At 44.2% G+C, this 24670-nt stretch overlaps 2 protein-coding genes across 3 annotated transcripts in view; one reads left to right on the forward strand and one right to left on the reverse strand.

Moving 5' to 3' along the window:
- The first annotated feature begins 617 nt into the window (after positions 1-617).
- eif2ak1 (eukaryotic translation initiation factor 2-alpha kinase 1) overlaps positions 618-24670 on the forward strand; it is a 36186-nt gene continuing 12133 nt past the window's right edge. Inside the window, exons 1-11 of one of the 2 annotated variants that reach the window (XM_078558859.1) lie at positions 618-845; positions 2087-2251; positions 4248-4384; positions 8821-8864; positions 9370-9469; positions 10126-10206; positions 11508-11607; positions 11714-11777; positions 16088-16565; positions 17289-17397; positions 17544-17650. In XM_078558859.1, coding sequence (XP_078414985.1) covers positions 674-845; positions 2087-2251; positions 4248-4384; positions 8821-8864; positions 9370-9469; positions 10126-10206; positions 11508-11607; positions 11714-11777; positions 16088-16565; positions 17289-17397; positions 17544-17650 — 1557 coding nt within the window. In that variant the 5' untranslated portion in view covers positions 618-673. The remainder of the gene's footprint in view (positions 846-2086; positions 2252-4247; positions 4385-8820; positions 8865-9369; positions 9470-10125; positions 10207-11507; positions 11608-11713; positions 11778-16087; positions 16566-17288; positions 17398-17543; positions 17651-24670) is intronic. The other variant, XM_078558858.1, reaches the window with a different exon arrangement.
- LOC144690939 (ankyrin repeat domain-containing protein 61-like) lies at positions 18289-22227 on the reverse strand. Its single transcript, XM_078558860.1, has 2 exons — positions 22101-22227; positions 18289-20806 (listed from the first exon to the last, which is right to left on the reverse strand). The coding sequence occupies exons 1-2, from the start codon at positions 22214-22216 to the stop codon at positions 19777-19779; spliced, it is 1146 nt and encodes a 381-aa protein (XP_078414986.1). The 5' UTR covers positions 22217-22227; the 3' UTR covers positions 18289-19776.

Raw genomic sequence — 24670 nt, forward strand, 5'->3', positions numbered from 1 at the left:
TAGCATTGGCTTGTGGCTATTAAAGAATCTCTATAGGCATTAAAGCCACGGCACTCTCAGGTGAACGTAAAAGATCCAATGGCACTATTTTGAAGAGCAGGGGACTTCACTTTGGTGTCCTGGTCAATATTTGTTAGTCAACCAAAATCACAAGGACAGATTTTTTTTAAAATTCTTTCACGGGATGTGGCCATTGCTGGCTAGGCCAGCATTTATTGCCTAACCCTAATTGCCCTTGAGAAGGTGGTGGTGAGCTGCCTTCTTGAACTGCTGCAGTCCATGTGGTATAAATACACCCACAGTGCTGTTAGGAAGGGAGTTCCAGGATTTTGACCCAGTACCAGTGAAGATCATTATAACTTTGTTTGTGGAAGCTTGCTGTGCAGAAATTGGTTGCTGCATTTAATTCCTAAATTACAACAGTGACACTTAAAAAGTACTTCATTGGTTATAAAGCGCTTTGGGAATATTCTGAAGGTGTATAAGTTGTGATATAAATGCAAGTTTTTTTGAATGGCAGTAGATCTCTGACCACATCTCTTCTGTGTCTGACTAGTAATTCTCTCTCTCTGCGCTATCCCTCTCTCTCAGCTGTATTGCTCTGTTGGAGTTGTAACTCTCTGGGAGCTGTAACTCTGAAGTGTAGTTCCGGTTCTAGCACAATCTGCCACGGATGTGCTGCCGGGCCTTTCTCGCCTTCATGGAGAGCGAAGCGAGTATAAACGGGCGCTCCCGGGACTTGGGCTCCGGCGTCTCCACCCCGCGGAGCTCTAGCGACGACTTGCAGCAACCCCGGTCCAAGCTGACCTTCAGCCTCCCGCAGGAAGGCCCAGCTACTTTCGATGGTAAGTGCCGGTTGCCGGCTGACCCAGCGCCGGTTTCTGATGCAACCTGTGCCCAGATACTGGATCTAGGCTCAAATCCAACCTCACCTTCCCCTATGACTCTGGGCAGCCCCCTGAGGCCGTACATCTAGCAGAATGGTGCAATGCAGTCATATAATGATAAGAGTGTAGTAGAAGACCATTCAGCCCATCGTGCTACGTTAGCTCTCCGAAAGTTATGGTGAACCGTTATAAAACACTGATTCAGCCTCAACAGAATATTGAGTCCAATTCTGAGCATCACACTTGAAGACATTAATGAGGTTGCAGAGAAGATTCACGACAGTGGTTCCAGGATGAGGGACTTCAGTTACATGGATTGATTGGAGAAGCTCTTCTCCTTAGAGAAGAGAAGGTGGTAGAAGGGTCGAGAATCAGAGGGCAGTAATTTAAGGTGATTGGCAAAAGTACCAAAGGCAAAATGAGGAAAAACTTTGATTAGGATCTGGAGTACATTGCCGAGAGTGTGGTGGAGGCAGATTCAATTGTGGCTTTCAAAGGGGAATTGGATAAGCAGTTAAAGGGGAAAAAATTTGCAGGGCTATGGGGAAAGGTTGGGGGAATGGGACTAGCTAAAGTGCTCTTGCAGAGGACTGGATGGGCTGAATGGCCTCCATCTGTACAATGACTGTGATTCTATGAGTTATCCACTGCATCTCACTCCTCCCCACCTTCCTGCTCTTTCCTCATATCTCTGCAAATGCTTTCTTTTCAAATATATAACCAGTTTCTCTTTTGAAAGTTATGCTGAATTTGATTTTAAAAATCCTCATCTCTCTTCTCTGATACTTCTTTAATTATCTTAAACTTATGACCTCTGGTTTCCCACCCTCTTGCCACTGAAAACAGAATGGATTTTTAAGAGCCTTCTCAACTTGCCCTGCCACCTTCAAAGGTTTGGGTAGACCCTCACCACACCAACACCTTCCCACAGGTCTCTGCTCCTGCAAACCACCCCCCAACTTGAAAATTGTACCTTTCACAAGTGCGAGCTGTTAGAAAAATAAACTTGCATTTCTGTAGCGCCTTTCATGACCTCAGGATATCCCAGTACCTTTTTTCTAAAGCATAGTTACTGTTGTAACATCATGAACCATGGTAGCCAGTTTGCATACAGCTCTTGTATAACCTGGTATATAGTTTTTGAAAACTTAAAGAAAATACTATTTTGATTGTATTTTCCCCCTTTCCTTTAATTGCAGAATCCGACCTGATGCTGGAGTGTGGTTTGGATCGTAACCGAACAGTTCCAACGCTGATGGATTTTACAGTTGCCATTCCTAACCAGCTATTGTTGGTTTCACTCCTGGAACATCTCTGCTTTGTCTATGAGCGCAATCCTCAACGCTCCATGAGCCTGTTTAAGTGTAAGTCACAACAAGTGTTGGACTGTTGAGTAATCTAGCTGAAGAACAAGGCGGCCCCTGAGCTCAAAAGAGGGCAGGGTGGAAGAAGATGTTTTAAAGAGCCTGAAGATTGTGGTAGGAAGAGAAAATTGAAGAAGCTAAGCTCCCACAGTGCTGCCAATGAATTAGCATAAGGGATAGAATCATAGGGTGATGTAATAAATGTAGTGAAGCTACAGGGAAGATGAATTAATGCTAATTAGCGTAATGCAAATGTGAAAACTGTTTCGTAAACGAAAACCACAGGTGTTGTAATTTGAATCTTTGTAACCTCTTCCAGCCCTACAACCCTCCAGTATATCTGTGCTCCTCCAGTTCTGCCATAGATCTCTTGGAGAAATGGCCTGTTCCTGTGTAGTAAAATTCTATGTAATTTCAGAGAAGTGAAGTATTTTATTTTAGAAAGAAGCTTTTACACCCAGAATTGATATTTATCTTGGTCATCCAAAACTCTACTGTTTGTATTCTAACTCCCAAGTCCCATTCATCCATCACCCCTGTGCTTGCTGACCTACAATCACTCTCAGTCCGAAAATGCCTTTATTTTGAAATTCTGATTCTTGTGTACAAATTCCTCCGTAGCCTTGCTCTGTAACCTCCTCCAGCACTGTGTGTTAGCGTGGTTCAGTTGTTAACACTCACTCCTCTGAATCACCAAGGTTCTGGGTTCAAGTCCTACTCCGGGGCTTGAGTATAAAAATCACTTCAATACAGTACTGAGGGATTGCTGCATTGTTGGAGGTGCCATCTTTCGAATGAGACGTTATAAACCGAGGCCCCACCTCCTTGTTCAGATGGCTATTAAAGATCTCAGCATTATTGTGAAGAAGAGCAAGGGAGTTATCCCTGGTGTCCTGGCCAATACTTATCCCTCAATCTATAATCACAAAATTTAGATTTCCTGGTCATTATCACATTGCTGTTTGTAGGAGTTTGCTGACTGCATGTTGGCTGCTACATTTCCTATATTACAACAGTAATCACACTTCAAAAACTACCTCATTGGTTGTGAAGTGATTTGAGATATCCGGCATTCATGAAAAGTGCTATATAAATGTAAATCTTTTTTTCTACCGAGATTTTTTTTCAAGATCTCTATGCTTCTTGAATTTTGGGCTCTTCTGCATCTTCAATTTTCATTGTCCTCCATTGGCAACTGTACCTTTAGCTGCCTGGGCCATAAGCTCTAATTTCCTTCCCAAAACTCCCTGTCCCTCTCTCCTCCTTTAAATCACTCCTTAAAGCCAACCCCTTTGACCAACCTTTTGGTCATTTGACCTATAATCCCCTTACATGGCAAGGTGTCATGTTTGTCTTGTCTGATAACACACCGGTGAAACATCTTGGGGTGTTTTACTACATTAAAACTGCTATATAATGTAAATGTAATGTAATGTTGTTGATTGCTGCTGGTATTATATACTAAGTTAGGAAATGAATATGACTGTCTGTTGTGCAGCTGTTTCTTCAGTTAATACTTCCATCCAAACCCTCTTCCTTTGCGTCAGCCTGGCTCAGTTGGTAGCACTCTCGCCTCTGAGTCACAAGGTCATGAGTTCAAGTGCCGTACCAGGGAGTACAAAAACCTTGGCTGATACTCCCAGTGCTGCACTGAGGGAGTGCTACACTATTGGAGGTGCTGTCTTTTGGATGAAACATTAAACTGAGGTCCTCTCAGCTAGGTGTAAAAGATTCCATGGCACTATTCGAAGAAGAGCAGGGTAGTTATTCCCAGTATCCTGGCCAATATTTATCCCTCCATTGGCATCACTAAATAAAATATGATTATCTGGCCATTTTCACATCTGTTTGCAGGAACTTGCTGGGCATGAATTGGCTGCCCACTTTCCTTACATTACAACAATGACTACACTTCAAAAGTACGTAAATTATTTTAGGATGTCCTGAGGTCATGAAAGGTGCTATATAAATGCAAGTCTGTCTCTGTCTTTTTCAGTGCTGTGTCAAAAACTAGCGGGATTGCACTTGATTTCACCAATCACCTTCAGTGATGAGTTTAGCACTGTGAGGCTGCAGCACAATCAGGCCTTTACAAACCTGCTACAAGCAGCAAACAATGGCTTGATTCGACAGGTGAGTACAATGCCAGCTGATGTTTTACTTTTCAGAGGCTTATATAATCTTTGAACGTAAGACCGTACATTTCTATTGTCCCTTCCAAAACCCCAGGACCTTGCAAAGTGCTTTACATCCAACTAAGTACTTTTTGAATTGTTGTTTTTAATGCAGGAAATACAGCAGCCAATTTGCATACAGCAAGCTCCCATAAACAGCAGTGTGATAATATCCAGATAATCTGTTTAGCGATGTTGGTTGAAGGATCACAAAAAAGTTAGTATGTAGGTACGGTAAGTGATTAAGAGCCAAATAGAATGTTGGCATTTATTGCAAGGGGAATGGAATATAAAGTAGGGAAGTTTTACTGCAGCTGTACAGAGCCTTGGTGGGTCCACATCTGGAATACAACATAAGTTTTGGTCTCCTTATTTGAAAAAAGATATAATTGTGTTAGAGGCAGAGAAGGTTCACCCAACTCATTCCTGAGATAGGGGTGAGCTTATCCTATGAAGAAAGGTGGAACAGGTTGGTCCTATACCCATGGGAGTTTAGAAGAATGAGAGGTGATCTTATTGAAACATAAGATCCTGAGGAGACTTGATAGGGTTGATACTGGGAAAATGTTTCCCCTTGTTGAGGGGACTGGAACTAGAGGACACAGGTTAAGAATGAGGGGCTGAATTTTACATGTTCCCAGTGGGTGTGATGCTTGGAACGGGGGCACATAAAATAGGGTGGGTTCCCATCCCACCACCGTCCTGCCACCCCTGAACACACCTCTATAGTATGAGGAGGAGGAGGAGGAGGAGGAGGAGGGGGGGAAGGGAGGGGAGGGGGGGTAGGGGGGGGAGGGGGGGTAGGGGGGGGAGGGGGGGGTAGGGGGGGGAGGGGGGGGTAGGGGGGGGAGGGGGGAGTAGGGGGGGGAGGGGGGGAAGGGGGGTAGGGGAGGGGGGGAAGGGGGGTGGGGGAGGGGGGGGAGGGGGGTAGGGGAGGGGGGGTAGGGGGGGAGGGGGGGGAAGGGGGGTAGGGGAGGGGGGAAGGGGGGTAGGGGAGGGGGGGAAGGGGGGAAGGGGGTAGGGGGGGAGGGGGGGAAGGGGGGAGGGGGGGGAGGGGGGGAGGGGGGGAAGGGGGGGAGGGAGGGGGAAGGGGGGTAGGGGAGGGGGGGAAGGGGGGTAGGGGGGGGAGGGGGGGAAGGGGGGTAGGGGAGGGGGGAAGGGGGGTAGGGGAGGGGGGGGAAGGGGGGGTAGGGGGGGGGAGGGGGGGAAGGGGGGTAGGGGAGGGGGGGAAGGGGGGTAGGGGGGAGGGGGGGAAGGGGGGGTAGGGGGGAGGGGGGGAAGGGGGGTAGGGGGAGGGGAAGGGGGGGTAGGGGGGGAGGGGGGGAAGGGGGGGGAGGGGGGGAAGGGGGGGGAAGGGGGAGGGGAGGGGGGGAGGGGGAGGGGGGGGAAGGGGGGTAGGGAGGGGGGGAAGGGGGGGGAAGGGGGGTAGGGGAGGGGGGGAAGGGGGGGGAAGGAGGGTAGGGGAGGGGGGAAGCGGGGGAAGGGGGGTAGGGGAGGGGGGAAGGGGGGGGGTAGCTCCATATTTAAATGAACAATTAAGGGTCAATTAGACTTGTATCAAGCCAATTGACCCTGATATTATGCTGCCCACGCTATAAAACATTGGCTGTGAGCAACAGGGCAGGAGCAGGAAGCCCAATTTTTCACCTCAAGTAGTTAAAGGGCGGGAAGGGAACGGAGTGGGGGGGGAAGGAACGGAGTGGGGTGTTGCTCTTTGGGGGCTGCCCTTTGCTGATCATGAGACAGCCCCCCCCCGCCCCCCCCCTCAGGTTGAACCCCCCCCACTTCCTTCCTACCTGCTCCCTCCCTTAAACCCACCCCCAACCCTTGTCCCTCTCCCTAACTTACCCAAACCTTCCCAGCCCAAGACTCGGTCTTACTTGCTCCAGGGATCCAAGGCCTTGGGGTCCTTTCTTCTCCAGGAGTCCCGGCAGCGGTCACTGGCCTTCCTGGCGCTGTTCGGACAATCTGATTGGCCAGCAGCTCCAGAGGAGGGACTTCCACCCCGATGAGGAGCAGAAGTCCCACTCGGCCCTGGTTTATCAGCCCCACAGTGCTTTATGGCTGCGGTGGGTTGGCATGGAGGTGTGGTGGAAGTCCCTCCCTCTGGAGCTGCTGGCCAATCAGATTGTCCCAACAATGCCAGCAAGGCATCAGTGGCCTTTGTTGGGATTCCTGGAGAAGAGAGGACCCCAAGGCCTTGGAGCTCCAGGCCAACGTGGTTCTGGTGGGGAGCGGGGTGTGTGTGTACTGTCTGCCTCCACCATCCCCCCCATATTATTCCACCCAAAGTCTCCCTTTTAAGGCTGAGATCAGGAGATTTTATTTTCTGTCAGGGGGTCGTTAGTATGTTAGTATGCAGATGACACAAAGATAGGTAGGAAAGTATGTTGTGAAGAGGACATGAGGAGGTTGCAGATGGATATAGGTTGAGTGAGCAGGCAGAGATCTGGCAAATGGAGTTTAATGTGGGAAAATGTGAAGTTCTTCACTTTGGCAGGAAGAACAAAAAAGAAGAGTATTACTTAAATGGAGAACGGCTGCGTAATTGAGGTGCAGAAGGATCTAGGTGTTCTAGTACGAGTCACAAAAAGTTAATGTGCAGGTACAACAAGTAATTAAGAAGGCTAATGGAATGCTATCCTTTATTACGAGAGGGATTGAACATAAAAGTAAGGATGTTATGCTTCAGTTATACAGGACATTGGTGAGACCACACCTCGAATACCGTGTGCAGTTTTGGTCTCCTTATTTAAGGAAGGATGTAAATGCATTGGAGGCAGTTCAAAGGAGGTTTACTAGATTGACACCTGGAATGAGTGGGTTGTCTTATGAGGAAAGGTTGGATAGACTGGGCTTATTTTCACTGGAGTTTAAAAGAGTGAGGTGTGATTTGATTGACATATACAAGATCCTGAACGGTCTTGACAAGGTGGACGTCGAAAGGATGTTTCCTCTTGTGGGTGAGTCCAGAACTAGGGGGCACTGTTTTAAAATGAAGGGTCGCCCTTTTAGGACAGAGGTGAAGGAAATTTTTTCTGAGGGTTGTGTGACTTTGGAATTCGCTGTCTCAGAAGGTGGTGGGGGCGGGGTCAGTGAATATTTTTAAGGCAGAGGTAGATAGATTCTTGTTAGGCAAGGGAATCAAAGGTTATCGGGGTTAGATGGGAATGTTTAAATTGAAACCAAGAAGATCAGCCATGATCTTATTGAATGGTGGAGCAGGCTTGAGGGGCTGAATGGCCTACTCCTGTTGCTATTTCTTATGTTCTTATGTGGAGTTCTCTACCCCTGAAAGCAGTGGAGGCTGGATCATTGTATTTATTCAAGGCTGAGTTACAGATTTTTGTTAGGCAAGGGTGTCAAGGGTTATTGGGGGGCAGATAGGAAAGTAGAATTGAGACCACAACCAGATCAGCCATGATCTTATTGAATGGTGGAGCAGGCTTGAAGGACTGAATGGCCTACTCGTGCTCCTGAGCCCAATGTTCCTATGTTCCAGGATACCAGGGATAACACCTCTGTTCAAAGTAGTGGCATAGGTCCTGTTATGTCCAGTTGAGGGGGCAGACAGGGCCTTGGTTTACATCTCACCTTAAACATGGCATCTCTGACGGAGCAGCATTCCCCCAGTACTCTGCTGAGAGTGTCAGCCTAAATCATGTAGTTCAGTCTCTGGAGTGGGACTTGAACCAGATTAACTGGTCATTCAACTTGTGTGTGGGATCTTGTTGTGCACAAATTGGCTCTAGTAATTGCCAACAATAAAAGTTCAGAAATTGGCTGTGAAGCCAACTGTAGCTGATTCAGATTAGGATGTGGATTGAAACTTCCTGGATCCAAATGCCTGAGCGTAGCACCTCATGGTGCATCTACCATGTGAGTGGAAGCTTGGCCTGCAGAAATCTCCTGGGGTTCCGTTCCCCTTGCCACTATGTACAAGCAGTAGCATAATTGGTTCAGTCTAGCAAATATTAGCCCCATATGCACTTTTTTTTTGGAGCAGGTATTGTGTTGGGCCACAGTCTTGAACCAGCATGTCATCCTGTTAAGGATCTGTTGTCATATTTAGGAGGGAGAGACAGTGGGAAATTGGGAAAACCTAGCAAAGAGATGGAAAGATTTTCACTGAGAAGCCTCCAGCTGAGGGTAATGTTGGCATAGTTGTTGAGAGTTGAGCTGTTTGGATTGCATTGAACAAAGTCTGCGTGGATTGCAGTGAATGAGGGGGGTGAAAGCTTATTGGGGATAGGTAATAATTGAAGTTGAGGTTAAAATCAGATCAGTCATGATCTTATTGATTGGCGGTACAGGCTTGAGCGGTCGAGTGGCTTACTCCTGCTTCTGGTTCATATGTCTGTATGTTCTAATTCACATTGCCTTTCTGTTTTTTAGGGACATGCTACCAATGGAGATATACCTGCCCCTATGTCCTACAGGTATGTGATGAATGCGGTGGGTACGGGAGTGCAGTGGTTATGTTACTGGGCTAATAATGCAGAGGTGAGAGTTCAGGTCCCACCACAGGTAGTTTAAGAATCCGAATTCAGTTATGTTTTAAACTCTGGAAATAAAACACTGGTGTCAGTAAAACTGACCATGAAGCTTTCGGATTGTCGATTAAACGTCCAACTGTTTCACTAAGGTCCTAATAGGGAAGGAAACCTGTCGGCCTTACCCAGCCTGGGCCCATATTTGAGAGTCCAGTCACACACCAATGTGGTGGAGTCTTAACTGCCCTTTGATGTTGCCTAGCAAGTCACTCAGTTGTATTGAAGCTAACTCAGGGATGGACAATAAATTCTGGCCTTGCCTGTGACACCCACTTCACAAGCTTGATTTTTTTTAAAAATGTGGTTGCGCAACATTACTGTAGACTAATTATTTAGAATGTATTAACTAGAATATTGTAAACTGAAGTGTTGCTTTTTGCTCTGTGCTCAGAGCAAAGGAAACCCTGTTCCAGAGACAGACATCTCGCTATCGCAATGAATTTGAAGAGACCGAAATACTGGGAAAAGGTAGTTACGGAGAAGTCTATAAGGTTTGTGGCAAAATCTTTCATTCTGATTCTAGATTCTAATTCTGGTCTAAGTAAAAGTTGTACGTTTGTAAATCAGAAAAAGTAATTCATGGAACTATCCTTCCCTTCACCCACAAGCATATTAAAGCTCCCATGAGCTGACATAAGCCTGAAGGTACAGAACATCTCCTGCATGGCACTGTCTCTTTTTTCAGTGGGAGATGACAAGGGGAAAAAAGTTTGAAACCTCATACATCAAAACAGAAAAAAGGCCATTCAGTCCGTCAAACCTGTTCTGCTGTTCAGTTAGATCATAGCTGTTCTGTATCTTAACTCCGTTTACCCGCCTTGGTCCCTTAGCCTGTAAAACCAGTTGCCTAACAAAAAACTATTAAACTAAGTTGAAATTTTCAATTGACCCCCAGCTTCAACATTTTTTTCGCGGAGGCAGAGGGGAAAGTGTTCCAGATTTCCACTACCCTTTGTGTGTGGAAGTGCTTCCTGACATCACCCTTGAAAAGCCTGCCTCTAATTTTAAGACTGTGCCAGTAAATATTTACACTCTTCTAGTTGTACATTGATGGCACAATGCCTTTATAATGAAAGCGTAAACATGAATAGCATGCATTCAACTTCACCAAAAAGAATTTCTACCCTTGTATTTCTATTTATTCCAGGTCAGGAATAAATTGGATCGCCAGCTGTACGCCATAAAGAAGATTCTCATGAAGAAGATTACAAAATATGACTGCATGAAGGTATTTAGTTAATGGGGATGGTGCTGATATTTATGTAGCAAGTTGTCAGTTATATGTTTAAGTTTGCAACCTATTTGTTGACGAGTGTAGAACTCCCTATCTCCAACCTCCTCCAGCCCTGTAACTCTCTGTCCAGATATCTGTGCTGCTCCTTTCTGGTCTCCTGCACAACCATAATTTCTTTCACTCCACACTTGGCAGCCATGCCTTCAGCTGCATAAGCCCCAAACTTTGGAATTTCTTCCCCAAACCTCTCTGCCTGTCTCTTCCCCTGCACGCCCCTCCTTTAAGACCCTCCTTAAAACCTATTTCTTCACCATGCTTTTGCTAATATCTCCTTGTGTGTCAAATTTTGTTTGATAACACTCCTTGGGACGTTTTACGATGTTAAAGGTGCTATATAAATGCAAGTTGTTGCTGTTGAACTGCACTGTGGGTAGGCAAAGCCAGAAATAATGGCAAACAGTGATAACTGAGCATTTTCCCCCTATGATCACTTAATTATAGGATCCTATGTCTGAGAACGTTGAACAATAAATTATCCATTAGCTTCGTAATGGCTTTATAGGTAAGTGCATCATGCATCAATTTAAAATGATCACTTGAGAGTGAGGAGAGAGGTTAAAGACATTTCTTTGTACACTGGTTGTTGGAACAGGGAATGTATTGCCCCAGAGAATAGTTTAGTCAGAGTCCATTAACAAAGAATTGGATAAATATTTGAAGAAAAGGAAGGCACAGGGCTGCAGGGTGGTGGGTGGGGCGGGGCTGCACGAGCAAGTGGGGCAGTGTGATTAGCTCTGATGGCCTATGAATGAGCAGGTACAGACACAATGGGCCAAATGGCAGCCTCCTGTGCTGTATACAGGTGTGTAAATAAGCTGTAAGGGCCCTAGCATGATCTTAGTTTGTGCCGTTATAGTGGCTTCAATTGGAAAGGTACTGGGGGTTTTAAAACTGCCCTCAGTGCCTCTGGGCTTAGGTACAGGTGGTGGGGGAAATCACCTTATTCATGATCTCTATGCAGTGTGTCATACTGAAAACTAAAGGTGTGTCAACCTTTGGTAAGGACAGGATGTAGCTGTGGTTCATCCATTGTGAACCTGCGTCAGTTTGGGCACTGAATTCTGGTACCCATGGAACAGTAACTCCATGAAGGTTAGCACTTTGTTCAGAGGGGTACAATCTATTCAGCTCCTCAAGACTGTTCTGCCATCCAGTTAAGTTAACTGTTGGCTGATCATTTGTGAGAATTCTGGGTTTTGATGTGTAATTGGAGTCTTTTCTGTTTTTTATTTAAGGTCCTGAGAGAGGTTAAAGTTTTAGCTGGCCTGCAGCATCCGCACATTGTTGGCTATCACACTGCTTGGATGGAGCATGTACAGCCACTACCTCAGAAAAGTATACTTAAACCTCAAATCTCTACAAAAATCAATACAAATTGACATGTGCGTCTTTCATTAATACATCTTAACCAATACATTTTTCCTCTGTTTATGTCATTTAGATAACCAAATGCTTCTCAGCAATTTATGTGCATTAACGGGTCCCTCTGATCAGGAAGAGTGTAGGTAAGCATTTCTCTTAAATTAGTTGCAAAGATACTGAGGAAGGGAAAAAATACATTGTGGTGAGACAGGAGAAGCCAGGATTGTTCTCGTTAAAGCAGAGAAGGTTGAGGGGACATTGAATCGACATGTTCAAATTAGAGGGGTTTTGATAGAGTGGGAAAGGAGAAACTATTTTCACTGCCAGGAGGATTGGCAACCAAAGAAGACGGTTGTAAGATGATTAGTGAAAAAGCCAGGGTGAAGATGAGTTTTATTTAATGACCAAGTTGTGATGATCTGGAATGCGCTGCCTGACAGGGTGGTGCAAGCAGATTTAATAGCGATTTTCCAAAGGGAATTGGATAAATACTTGAAAAGGAAAATAAAATTGCAGGGCCATGGGGAAAGCGCAGAGGAATGGGAGTAATTGGATAGCTCTTTCAAAGAGCTGGTAGTGGCACGATGGGCTGAATAGCTTCCTTTGCTGCAGTATGATTCATAGAATAGAATGAATCATAGAATGGTAACAGAACAGGAGGCCATTTGGCCCATCATATCTGCGCTGGATCTCTGAGGGAGGAATTCACGTAGTGCCACTTCCCTGCCTTTTCCCCATAGCCCTGCAATTTTTTTCTTTCAGATAATAATACAATTCCCTTTTGAAAGTTTCAATTGACCCTGCCTGTACCACATGCTCAGGCAGTGTATTCCAGATCCTAACCACTTGCTACGTGAAGAAGTTTTTCCTCATGCAACCAATGCTTCTTTTGCCAATTACCTTAATTCTGTGCCTTCTCAGTCTCAATCCTTCCACCAGTGGGAACAGTTTATCCCTAACTACTCTGTCCAGGCGCCTCATTATTTTGAATACCTCTATCTCCTCTCAACCTTCTCTTCTCCAAGGAGAACATTCCCAGCTTGTCCAATCTATTGACGTAATTGAAGTTCCTCATGCCTGAAACCGTTCTCGTGAATCTTTTCTGCACCTTCGCTAATGCTTTCATATCCTTCCTAAAGTGTGGTGCCCAGAATTGGATGCAATGCTCTGGTTGAGCCCGAATCAGTCTTTTATACAGATTTAACATAGCCTCTATGCTTTTGTACTCTATGCCCCTATTGATAAAGCCCAGAATGTTGTATGCTTTATTAACTATTCTCTCAACCTGTGCTCCCACCTTCAATTACTCATGCACATATACACTCAGGTCCCTCTGCATCCGTACCCGCTTCAGAATTGTACCCTTTGTTATATTGTCTCTCTGCGTTCTTCCTACCAAAATTACTCACTTCACACCTTCTCTGCATTAAATTTCATCTGCCTCTTGTCCACCCATTCCACCAACCTGTCTATGTCATTTTGAAGTTGTACACTATCCTCGTGGTTCACAATACTTCCAAGTTTCGTATCATCCACAAATTTTGAAATTGTGTCCATGAATAATAATCAATTCAATTCAATGACCTGGTGGTGGGAGAAAATTAACCACAGTTTCTGCTCCTGATCAGTTTCCACAGCTGGATAATGCAGATGGATAGATGGCAAGTGTGGACAGAATTGGATTTGGCTACAATCCTATTTTGGATGAAACTGAGACCCTTCCTGCCCTCTCAAGTGGACACAAAAGATCCTATGGCACTATTTTGAAGAAGAACAGGAGAGTTCTCTTCCCCTGGTGCCCTGGCCAATACTTAACCCTAAACCAATATCCTAAAAATTGATTATCTGATCACTAACACATTGGGAGCTTGCTGTGCACAAATGGCTTCTGTTCTACATGGTAATAGTGACTACACTTGGAAAAAAGTAATGTATTGGCTGCAAAATGCTTTGGACATCTGGTGATCATGAAAGATGCTATAGAAATGCAAGTCTTTCTTTCTTCTTTCTCAGTTGAATATCTAGATGGTCAGCACCATTTGGACTCGTGTTTAAAAACAAAAGATCTTGCATTCTTATAGTACCTTGTTACATCCCCAGGACATCCCAAAGCACTTTACATCCAATGGGTTTCTGTTGAAGTGTAGTTACTCTTATGCAGACAAATAAAGCATCCAATCTGCACACCGCAGTGAATGACCAGGTAGGCTGCTTATGGTGAAGTTACATATGAACATACAAAATAGGAGCAGGAGTAGGCCACTCAGCTCCTCGAGCCTGCCCGGCCATTCAATAAGGTCATGCTGATCTGATTGTATCCTCTCACCTACCCCTGATAACCTTTCATCCTCTTGTTTATCAAGAGTCCATCTATCTCTGTCTTAAAAGTATTTAAAGACTCTGCTTCCACTGCCTTTTGAGGAAGGGAGTTCCAAAGACTCACTACCCTCTGAGAGAAAAAAATTCTCCTCTGTCTTAAATGGGTGACCCCTTATTTTTAAATAGTGACCCCTAGTTCTAGATTCTCCTACAAGAGGAAACATCCTCTCCACATCCACCCTGTCAAGACCCCTCAGGATCTTAAAGGTTTCAATCAAGTCGCCTCCTCCTCTTCTAAACTCCAGTTGATACAAGCCTAGCCTGTCTAACCTATCCTCACAAGACGACCCGCCCATTCCTGGTATTAATCTAGTAAACCTTCTCTGAACTACTTCAAATGCATTTACATCTTTCCTAAAAAAAGGAGACCAATACTGTACATGGTACTGCAGATGTGATCTCACCAGTGTCCTGTATAACTGAAACATAACCTTCCTACGCTTGTATTCAATTCCCCTTGTAATAAACAATAACATTCTATTAGCTTTCCTAATTACTTGCTGTATCTGCTTACTAATCTTTTGCAATTCATGTACTAGGACACCCAGATCCCTCTGCATCTCAGAGCTCTGCAATCTCTCATCATTTAGATAATATGCTGCTTTTTTTATTCTTCCTGCCAAAATGGACAATCTCACATTTGCCCACGTTATACTCCATTTGCCAGATCTTTGCCCACTCACTTAACCTATCTATGTCTCTTTGTAGCCTCCTTATGTTTACTTCACAACTTACTTCCCTATCTATCTCTGTGCCATCAGCAAAGTTAGCAACCATACCTTCAGTCCTTTCATCCAAGTCGTTTATATAAATTATAAAAAGTTGAGGCTCCAGCACTAATCCCTATGGCACAACACTCATTACATCCAGCCAATCAGAAAAAGACTCATTTATGCCTACTATTTCCTGTTAGCTAGCCAATCTTCTATCCATGCCAATATGTTACCCCCTACACCATGAGCTTTTATTCTTTGATTTGATTTGGCATTTTATCAAATGCTTTCTGAAAATCTAAGTACAGTACATCCAGTTCCCCTTTATCCACAGCACATGTGACTCTTTCAAAGAACTCCAATAAATTGGTAGAACATGAAATATTAACCAGGAACACCAGGAAAACTCCCTGCTCCTCTCCAGATTTATGCCTTGGGATTTTGCTCGTCCATCGTTTTGGATGATTTAATGTCTCAACTGAAAGATAGCATTTCCAACAGTGCAGTACTCCCTCATTTGTGCACTGGGCATGTCAGCCTAGATGATCTGCTCAAGTCCATAGCACATATAAAGATCACCTGAGGGCTGCTGGCTTTCACAGATTGAAACCCCAATGCTAATCTGTGTTGTCATGAGAAATAACTTGCGTTTATATAGTGTCTTTCACAACCTTGGGGTTCCAAAGCACTTTACAACCAATGAACTATTTTTGAAGTCACTGTTGTAAGGTAGAAAACACAGCAGCCAATTTGCACACAGCAAGCTCCCACAAACAGCAATGTGATAATGACCAGATAATCTGTTCTTGTGATATTGGATGAGGGATAAATACTGGCCAGGACACCAGGGAGAACTCCCCTGCTATTCTTTGAATACTGCCAGAGGACCTTTTATGTCCACCTGAGAGGGCAGACAGGGGCTCGATTTAATGTCTCATCCAAAAGACGTCACCTCCGACAGTGAAGCACTCCTTCAATACTCCACTGGGCTGTCAGCCTAGGTATTGTGCTCCAGTCTCAGGAGTTGGACTTGAACCTGCAAACTCCTATCTTGGAGGAGAGAGAGTGCCACCCACTGAACCATGGCTAACGCTGTAGCAGGATCTCCCAAAGTACTTTACAGCCAAAGAAGTAGTTTTGAAGTGTAGTCACTGTCCTAATGTAGGAAATGTGAGAGGTAGGTGAGCACTATTGGAGCAGGCGGTGACAACCCAGAACTTCAGCCTAGAGGATTTATGGCCCAAAAACATTTCATTGCCTTTGGAAGCAGTTGTATAATTTTTTTTGTAGTTAAGATTAGTTTTATTCATTTGATAACTTAAAACTTGTGGAGCTAAGGTATCAAAATTGTATCCTTACAGACACTCTTCTGTCCAGAACATTGAACCTAGTGGCTCAAGTATCATTTTTGCGGACACTGTTTCTGTTTCAAGAGCGACATTGTCAAGCAGCAAACTGGTTGAGGAAGAGATGTACAAGAACATATCAAAGGGAAATGACAATCAAATCTTCTTCCACAATGGAGACTATGGAGCAAGCCATCTAAATAATGGCAGATGTCAATCACCAGCCTTAATCCCGGGAGCGAAAAATCTCCAGGTGCACCCTTCGCTCTTTTCTTTGAAAAATCCAAGCTTTGAGCCACAAATGCCCCATGTAGTGAGGAACAAATTGGACCCACTTGTTGAAGCAATGGAAACTGAGGCAGAAGGCCTTGAGAGGCATAAGCAAAGAGTAACCAGTGCCATAGAGGAGAGTTCAGGTTCTTCTGCCTACTCTAACAATAGCTCAAGTCCAGAGGATGGCTCGTCATTCACAGATGTACACCCTGAGTCCAAGGTGAGGAAGCGGCATACCTTGGGAATGATTTCCAGCAAGCATATCCATTCGCTGCTTAAGATTTATTTTTTGAAATTCAATATAAGGAATGTTAGTGCTGGAGGTAAGAAAGCTTTCCCCATACAACAGGAGTAAAGCTCCTGTTGCACTGTCTTATCATGTATATGTATATGTGTATATGTATAACACTCAAAAGTATAATCAACAAAAGGCGAGTTAAAATCAAGTAAATTTGAAGGATCCCATTGTTCTTGAACTTCACTCCCCTTGTCCGTGAATATGCCTTGCAATCAGCAGAAGATGTGTTTAAAATTTAACCTGTTATGTCTACTGTATATCTTGAGCACAGAAACCTAGGCTGACATTCCCAGTGAAGTACTGAGGGAGTGCAGCAGTGTTGGAAGTGCCATCTCTCAGATGAGACGTTAAAAGCAAAGTCCTGCCTTACCTCTCGGATGGATATAAATGATCCCATGGCACTATTTTGAAGAAGAGCAGGAGGAGAACTCTCCCCAGTGTCCTGCCAACATTTATTCAACATTACTAAAGCAGATTATCTGGTCATTATAACATAGCTGTTTGTGGGAGCTTGCTGTGTGCAAATTGCCTGCCATGTTTATTTCCAGACTTCAAAAATTACTTCATTGTCCATAGAATGCTTTGAGATGTCTAGAGGTTGTGGAGGACATTAGAGAAATGACAAGTCTGACTCTTATTTCTTAGATCCATTTCCACCTCATGCTGCATATACAAATGCAGTTGTGTGAGAGGTCCCTTCAAGATTGGATTTTGGACAGGAATACCAGACCAGGAGAGGGCCCATCACTTCCTTGTGAGTTGTTTAATTCTTTATCATCCTTCACTATCTTATTAAGTATTTAAATTGCTTTGTTCTATTCCTCTCATTTCAGACAAAATACTTCTTCATTTTAAAAAAAAATTGTAAAATTCCATTTTTACCTTTTTGATATCATTCAGGTCCGTTTAGTTTGGTGGAGCCGGACTGCACCAATCACGTATTCCGTCAGCTGCTTGAGGGAGTGCGTTTCATACACTCCAAGGGTGTTATGCATAGAGACTTGAAGGTGAGTACGTATCACTGCGCTCATACAAGCCTTTACCAATGCATAGAAGGTGGCCATTTAGTCGATCATGCCCATGCCTACTCTTTGAAAGAACTATTCTACTGATTAGTCCCACTCCTCCTGCTCCCCATAGCCTTGCCGATATTTCCTTTTCAAGTGCTTATCCAATTCACTTTTGAAAGTTATTATTGAATCTGCTTCCACCACCCTTTTAGGCAGCGCATTCCAGATCACAGCAGCTCGCTGAGTTTTAAAAAAAAAAACTCCTCAGCTCCCCCTGGTTCCTTTGCCATCTTAAATCATCCTAAATCTGTGACCTCTAGTTACTGACCCACTTGGCAGTAGAAACAGTTTCTTCTTATTTATTCTATCAAACCCCCTCATAAATTTTAACACCTCCAATCGAACCTCCCCTTGTCCTCCTCTGCTCAAAGGAGAACATTCCAGCTCCTGTACTCCAATCAGATGATGGAGGCGATCCTATATGAAATTTCACAAAAATACTGTGTCCTTGCATTATGCATTAAGCAGTCTCTAGTAATACCATGGACCTTTTGTTCCTCAGTTACTCTTTCTAGAGTAACCCACAACCCCTTCCCGCAGTTTTTAGAGTGAAATTAAGAACCACAGTTAGTTCACAATGTTTTATTTTTTTTTAAGAAGAACCCAGTGTTTCATTTAAACAGTGGCAGCTTTGGGAAGGTATTTAGATTTGATTCACAATGTCTTAAAATCTAGTCAAAAGCAAGGTGGAAACAAAAGACACAACAGTACCATTCTCTGGTAGATCTGAGTTTGTTTCACGAGAGCAAAACTTCAAAAATTCCACGTCTCACATTTCAATGAGGAGAGTGAGCTATCAAATGATTCACAGGCTACCTGTGTCTGCCTTCAATAAGGTACCACAGAGTTGACTTGTGACCAAGGTCAGAGCATGTGGAATCGGCACAAGTAGCAGAATGAATAGCAAGCTGGTTACAAAATAAACTGAGAGTAGGGGTGAAAGATAGTTACTTAGACTGGTAAAAGGTGGGAAGTGGTGTTTGATAAAGATTGGTGCTGGGAACACTCTTGTTCACTATTTACTTAAATGATTTGAACTCTGGAATTGAAAGTAACATTTCAAAATTTGCGGATGACACCAAATTGAGGGGTGAGGTTAACACAGAGAATTAAACAAAATATAGGAAGACATTCACAAACTTTCAGAATGGGCACATAATGTGCAAATGATCTTCAATAGAGATGAGTATGAGGTGGTACCTTTTGGTAAAAGATACTCCTTGGAAAATAAGTTTCTAAATGGGGTAGGGGAACAGAGGGATCTGGGGATACAGAGGCAAATCACTAAAAATAGCAATGCAGGTTAATAAGGCCATAAAAAAGTAAGGGGTAGAGAACTGAAAAGCAGGGAAGTTATGCTTCTTGTACAAAACCTTGATTAGACCATACTTTTTAGTACTATCAACAATTCTGTTCTCCATAATATAGAAAGTATGTAGAGGCACTAGAGAATTTTGGATTTATGAGCATGTTACCAGAACTGAGAGGTCATACCTATCAGGAAAGATTGAACAGGCTGGGGCTCTATTCTCTAGAAGTCTTTAAGATTGTGAAGGGGTTTGACAGGGGAGACATTGAGAAAGTGTTCCCATTTGTAGGGGATACTAGAACTAGGGGACATAAATATAAGATGGTCATTAATAAATGCTTTTGAGAATACAGGAGAGAAGTTTTTACCCAGAGAGTGGAGAGAATGTGGAACTCGCTACCGCAAAGTATAGTTAAGGCAAATAGCAAAGATGCATTTAAGGGGAAGTTGGATAAACACATGGAGGAGAAAGGAATAGAAGGATATGCAGATGAAATGAAGAAGGATGGGAGGGGGCTCATTTGGAGCACAAACATTGGCATAGACCAGGTGGGCTGAATAACCTGTTTTTGTGCTGTAAACACACTATAAATGGAGGGGTCTTTTCAATACAGTTTTATTTTCTTATGACTGATCCATGGATAGAGTTATCCATTGCCACCAAGTGACGTTAAAAGTTCCTTGGGCTCCCGCACCAATTCAAATTGGTGCTTCAAAAAATAAATAAATGCCTGTTGGTAAAATCAGTGTCCACTCAGAGGTGCATGCGGAGCAGGCTGTTATCCAGATCCCCTTGATCCTCATGGTCTGGCCATTCTATTGGCTTGACTGCGATCTCTGCCAGTCTCTTTGTATAGTCCCAGTAACCATACACAAACTGCCACACCGAGGTGGGCAGGATCTCCTTGAGATGCTGCCTCTGCCGGTAGCCATAGACCTTCCTGACTACCACCCGGCAGAGATCCTGAAGGGCTGGTGGCTCCTGACTCAGGGCCAGCAGGAACTCCCGGTGCTGGCGGAATTCCGGGCTTAGCAGCCCACCGGGCAGCCGGCCCCCCTCCCCGCCAGCGATCCGCAGAGGACAGGAGAGGCTAAGCAATTTGGCCAATAGGCGGCTGCACCGGAGATTGGGCCTGCGTTCCAGGAAGAGGGAGAGGGGTGACTCGCCCAGCTCTGTGCACTGGCCCAGGTCAGCATCGTGCTCCAGCAACAGGTCAATGAGCTCCTCCCGGCCCCCAAAACAGGCTTCGTGCACTGCTGCCCTCCCCTGCTGGTCTTGGGCATCCACGCTGGCACCCGCTGCCAAAAGTACCCGCACACAGTCCAGACCGGCCCCCAGCTGCTGCGCGCCCTTGCCTGAGGCAGCACAGACCGCCAACTGGAGCGGTGTGCTGCCGCTGCCCACTACCTTGCTGTCCACCCACGCCCCTCGACCCAGCAGCTCCTCCACCATGCGTCGGTCCAGCAGCCCGCTGGCCATGTGCAGCGGGGTCATACCGTGCTGATTAGTTGCCTCTAGGTTGGCCCCATGCCGCGCCAGGATGGCCACTGCCGGCCAGGCCCCATGGCGCACAGCCAGGTGCATCGCTGTGTCCTGGCTCCTGCTCTGGGTGGTCACATTGACCTGCACCCCATGCTGGCATAGCAGCCGCAGGCAGCATTCAGCCCGGCTCTGCATGCCCGCCATGGCTTTCTCGAACTTGGTCTTCGGTACGATCCAGTCCTGGATAATGTTGGGCCAGTGCACGATAATCAGATGCAGTGCTGTTCGGCCCAAGGCGTCCCTAAAGCAAAGAAAGAGAAGAGAAAACCCATGAGAATTTTTGAGAGTAGGGCTTTACATTTACATAGTGCCTTTCACAACCTCAGGACATCTCAAAGCGCTTTACAGCCAATTAAGCACTTTTGAATTTTAGTCACTGTTGGAATGTGGGAAACAAGGCAGCCAGTTTGCGCACAGCAAGCTTCCACCAACAGCAACGTGATAATGACCAGATAACTTTTTTTTGATGATACTGATTGAGGAATAAATGTTTGTCCCAGGAGACTGGGGTCAGCTCTCCTACTCTTGGATATAGTGGCCTCGGGGTCCTCCGGAGAGGGCAGACAGGACCTCTGTTTAATGTCTCAAATGGAAGATGACACCTTTGACAGTGCTGCTCTGGAGTACTAACATTTTAGAGTAGGCAAATGATTTGACATCACATCTCTCAATAAATCCCATGCATTTTGTGCCTGCAATGCGATTTGTAGCTCAAGTATAGTCATTGTGCAGATTTTAAGATGTCCAGGAGGTGGTGAAAATGTCAGTTTCTGAGCAATAACTTGCAGCAAGAACTTGGCGTCAGTCGTGGCTCAGTGGGTAACACTCATGCTTTTTGAATCGGGAGTGCCGGTGGAGGTCTGAAAGAATCGTAGAGGCAGAATCCCTCATTACATTGAAAAAGTACTTCCATATGTACTTGAAGTGCAGTAACCTACATGGCTACAGACCAAAAACTGGAAAATGGGATTAGGCTGGATAGCTTTTTCTTGGCCGTATATTTTAAACATTTCTATGGATGGTCATGAGTTCAAGTCCCACTCCAGAGCTTGAGCACAACAGAAGATGCTCTTCTGCAATAGGGAGTGCGCCATTGTCTGCCCTTCAGATGGATGCCAGAAATCCCTTAAGGTAGTAATTTGAAGAGCAGGAGTGTTCTCCCCAGTGTTCTGGGATCAATATTTATCTTCAACCAACATCACTGACAAGAAAATATGGACAATCTGGTTTTGCTGTTTGTGGGAGCTGGCTGTGTTCATAGTGGCTGCTGTGTTTCCTACACTGCAGCAGGAACTGCACTGTTTATTTTAAACAAAAGACTTAATTGGCTGTAACATAAAGCATTTTGTGGTACCTTGGGGTTGTAAATGCAAATTCTTTCTTTTACTATCATGGCACCATCATCATTCAGATTAAATATAGAACATTAATTCTGGTCCACCCAGGGCCCATGTCCCATCCCATCTAGAGGGGCCTCAAGCACACAGCTCAAAAACACCCAGAACAGATTGGAACGTTTAACCTGCATCACATACCTTGCCTCTATATCAGCCTTTAGTTGAAGTAAGCATTGTAAACTCTTTGCCTTTCTGTATGTTGCAGCCAAGTGGATTGGAAGGATGGCTAACCCCTTAGGATGATACAAATGCATTACAAGTATTAGACTGATAACACAGTTCTAAAAAGTATTTGCTTCTTGCAGGTTGTGTTAAAATAATTACATTTGCTTAAAATTGATCAGTTTAAGTTGCACAGAGAATGTTACGCCTAAATATCTCTGCTCGTTTATTATTGTAATCTCTTTTTTCCTTTAGCCTTTGACTTGTGCTGGAATCCAAATGTGTGTCTTGTCAAATTCAGACAGCGGCAGTCACATCAGCTATCTGTATGACTGGGGGGAAACCAGGACCTAGTCTGACCACTAACTGTCTGTATACCTGAACTTAACAGCAGGGTTCACAATCAGGAATAAGAACTCTGGCCGACTATTTAATGCTTTTTCCTTCCCCCTCTATCACATTTAAAATGCAACATCTCATAACTTCATTCTTGGGAGTGAGAAAATTAATCTGACAGTATTCTCCATTTAAAGGAAATGTTTCACTTTGAGCCTAATCAGCAGACTTCTTTGTTAGGTAGCCTATGCATTTGAAAGGTAATAAAGTGATAACCTTATCTCTCTGAGGTTAGCAAATTGATGGGAAACTATTGAACCCATTATGGGTTATTTTACCATCAGAAGAGTTGAGCTGAGACCAGTGGAATATATTTTATGTAAATTAGGTGGCATATATCCTGACGGGAAAAACTCTATAACATGGGCAATGTCACTAAGATAGCAAAAGTATTTAAGAAACAATGAATGATGGGTTAATCAACCAAGCAGTATATTTGTGTCCAGGATATTTACAGATGTAAGAGTATAAATCAGAAAACCCCAGCATCTTTCTGGTTGACCATCTACCATAGTTTCCTTCTGTTACAGGGAGAACAGCATAAGAGGATTGAGGTTTAACTTTGCCCGGTAATCTCTTGTCCTTAACTATTTTTGAGCCAAGGCTTTGCACACAATCAGGAGGAACAGGAGGAGGCCATTTAGCCCCTCGAGCCTGTTCCACCATTCGATGAGATCATGGCTGATCTGCAACCGAGCTCCATATGGCTTTTGTGCCATATCGCTTAATACCTATCTATCTCAGTTTTAAATTTACAATTGATCTAACATCAATTGCTGTTTGCAGAAGAGCGTTACAAACTTCTACCACCCATTGTGTGCAGAAGTCTTTTCTAATTTTATTTCTGAAACGTCCGTCTTTAATTTTTAGATTATGTTCCCTAGTCCAAACCAACCACCAGAAATAGTTTCTATCTACCCTATCTGTTCCCCTTAATATCTTGAAAACATTAATCAAGTCATCCCTTAACCTACTAAATTCCAGAGAATATAACGCAAGTTTGTTTAATCTCTCCTTTATAATTTAACCCTTGAAGATAAGGTATAATTCTGGAGAATCTATGCTGCGCTCCCTCCAAGGCCAATATATCCTTCCTAAGGTGTGGTGCCCAGAACTGTTCACAGTGCTCCTGGTGCGGTCTTACCAGGGTTTTGTACAGTTGAAGCATGATTTCTACCCCTTAGTATTCTAGTCCTCTGGATGTAAAGGTCAGCGTTCCATAGCCTTTTGATTATTTTCTTACTTGCTCATGACATTTTGATAATCTCGGTACATAGACCCCAAAATGTCTTTGGACCTCCATTGTTTCTAGTTTTTCACCATATGGAAGGTACCCTGATTTATCCTTTTTAGTTCCAAAGTAGATGACCTCATATTTACCTACATTGAAATCCATTTGCCACAGTTTTGTCCACTCACTTAACTAATCAATGTTTCTCTAATTTTACTCCACCTGCCCTGCCCCATCCCCCGCTCTACATTGCTTACCGCTTATCTTTTTGTCATTGGCTAATTTGGATATGTGGCTTTCTATCCCATCATCTAAATCATTAATGAATACAGTAATTAGTTGAGGCCCCAACACAGATATCCCCAGTCACATCCTGCCAATAAGAGTACCTGCCCATTATCCCTGCTCTCTCTGTATCCTGCCACTCCTGAGTTGCTCTTTGAAAGAGTCGGCACAAACTCAATGGGCCAATGTCCCCCTTCTGTCTGCATCAGTCTATGATGCAAGGATTGTTCTGCCATTATTGATAAGAGCTGGAGACTTGTTTCTACTGACAAGGCTTTTATGTGGAAGGGGAATTGGGGAGGATCCCATAATTCTTCCAACACTCCAAGGAGTATTATCCTGAGGTTATAGGCAGAATGCAAGTTCAAAAAATGAGGAAGGCTAAACTATATAGTTAGATGATATTATGGTCAATCGTTATAGATATTATGTAAAATCTCTGATACTCTTAAGATAAAATAAAAGGATTGTCTGAATGAATTGCTGGATTTACCTGAGCTGGAAGTATGGGGAATAAAGCACAGTTTTTCCAGATAGTAATGGGTTCATTGATTGGATGGACCTTTAGCAAGCTTTTGATATTCTCTTGGTCTCCTTTCATAATAGCATCATGAAGCTTGGCATGGAGATCATT

This window comes from Cetorhinus maximus, chromosome 15, assembly GCF_964194155.1.
Source record: "Cetorhinus maximus chromosome 15, sCetMax3.hap1.1, whole genome shotgun sequence".
Lineage (NCBI taxonomy): Eukaryota > Metazoa > Chordata > Chondrichthyes > Lamniformes > Cetorhinidae > Cetorhinus > Cetorhinus maximus.

Excerpts from the sequence above, each read along its gene's own strand:
- LOC144690939 (XM_078558860.1), bottom strand. The coding sequence starts at position 22,216 with ATGCATTTGTATCATCCTAAGGGGTTAGCCATCCTTCCAATCCACTTG. Across the intron at positions 20,807-22,100 it reads AAGGCTGATATAGAGGCAAG|GGACGCCTTGGGCCGAACAG; the intron begins GTATGTGATGCA and ends TCTTTGCTTTAG.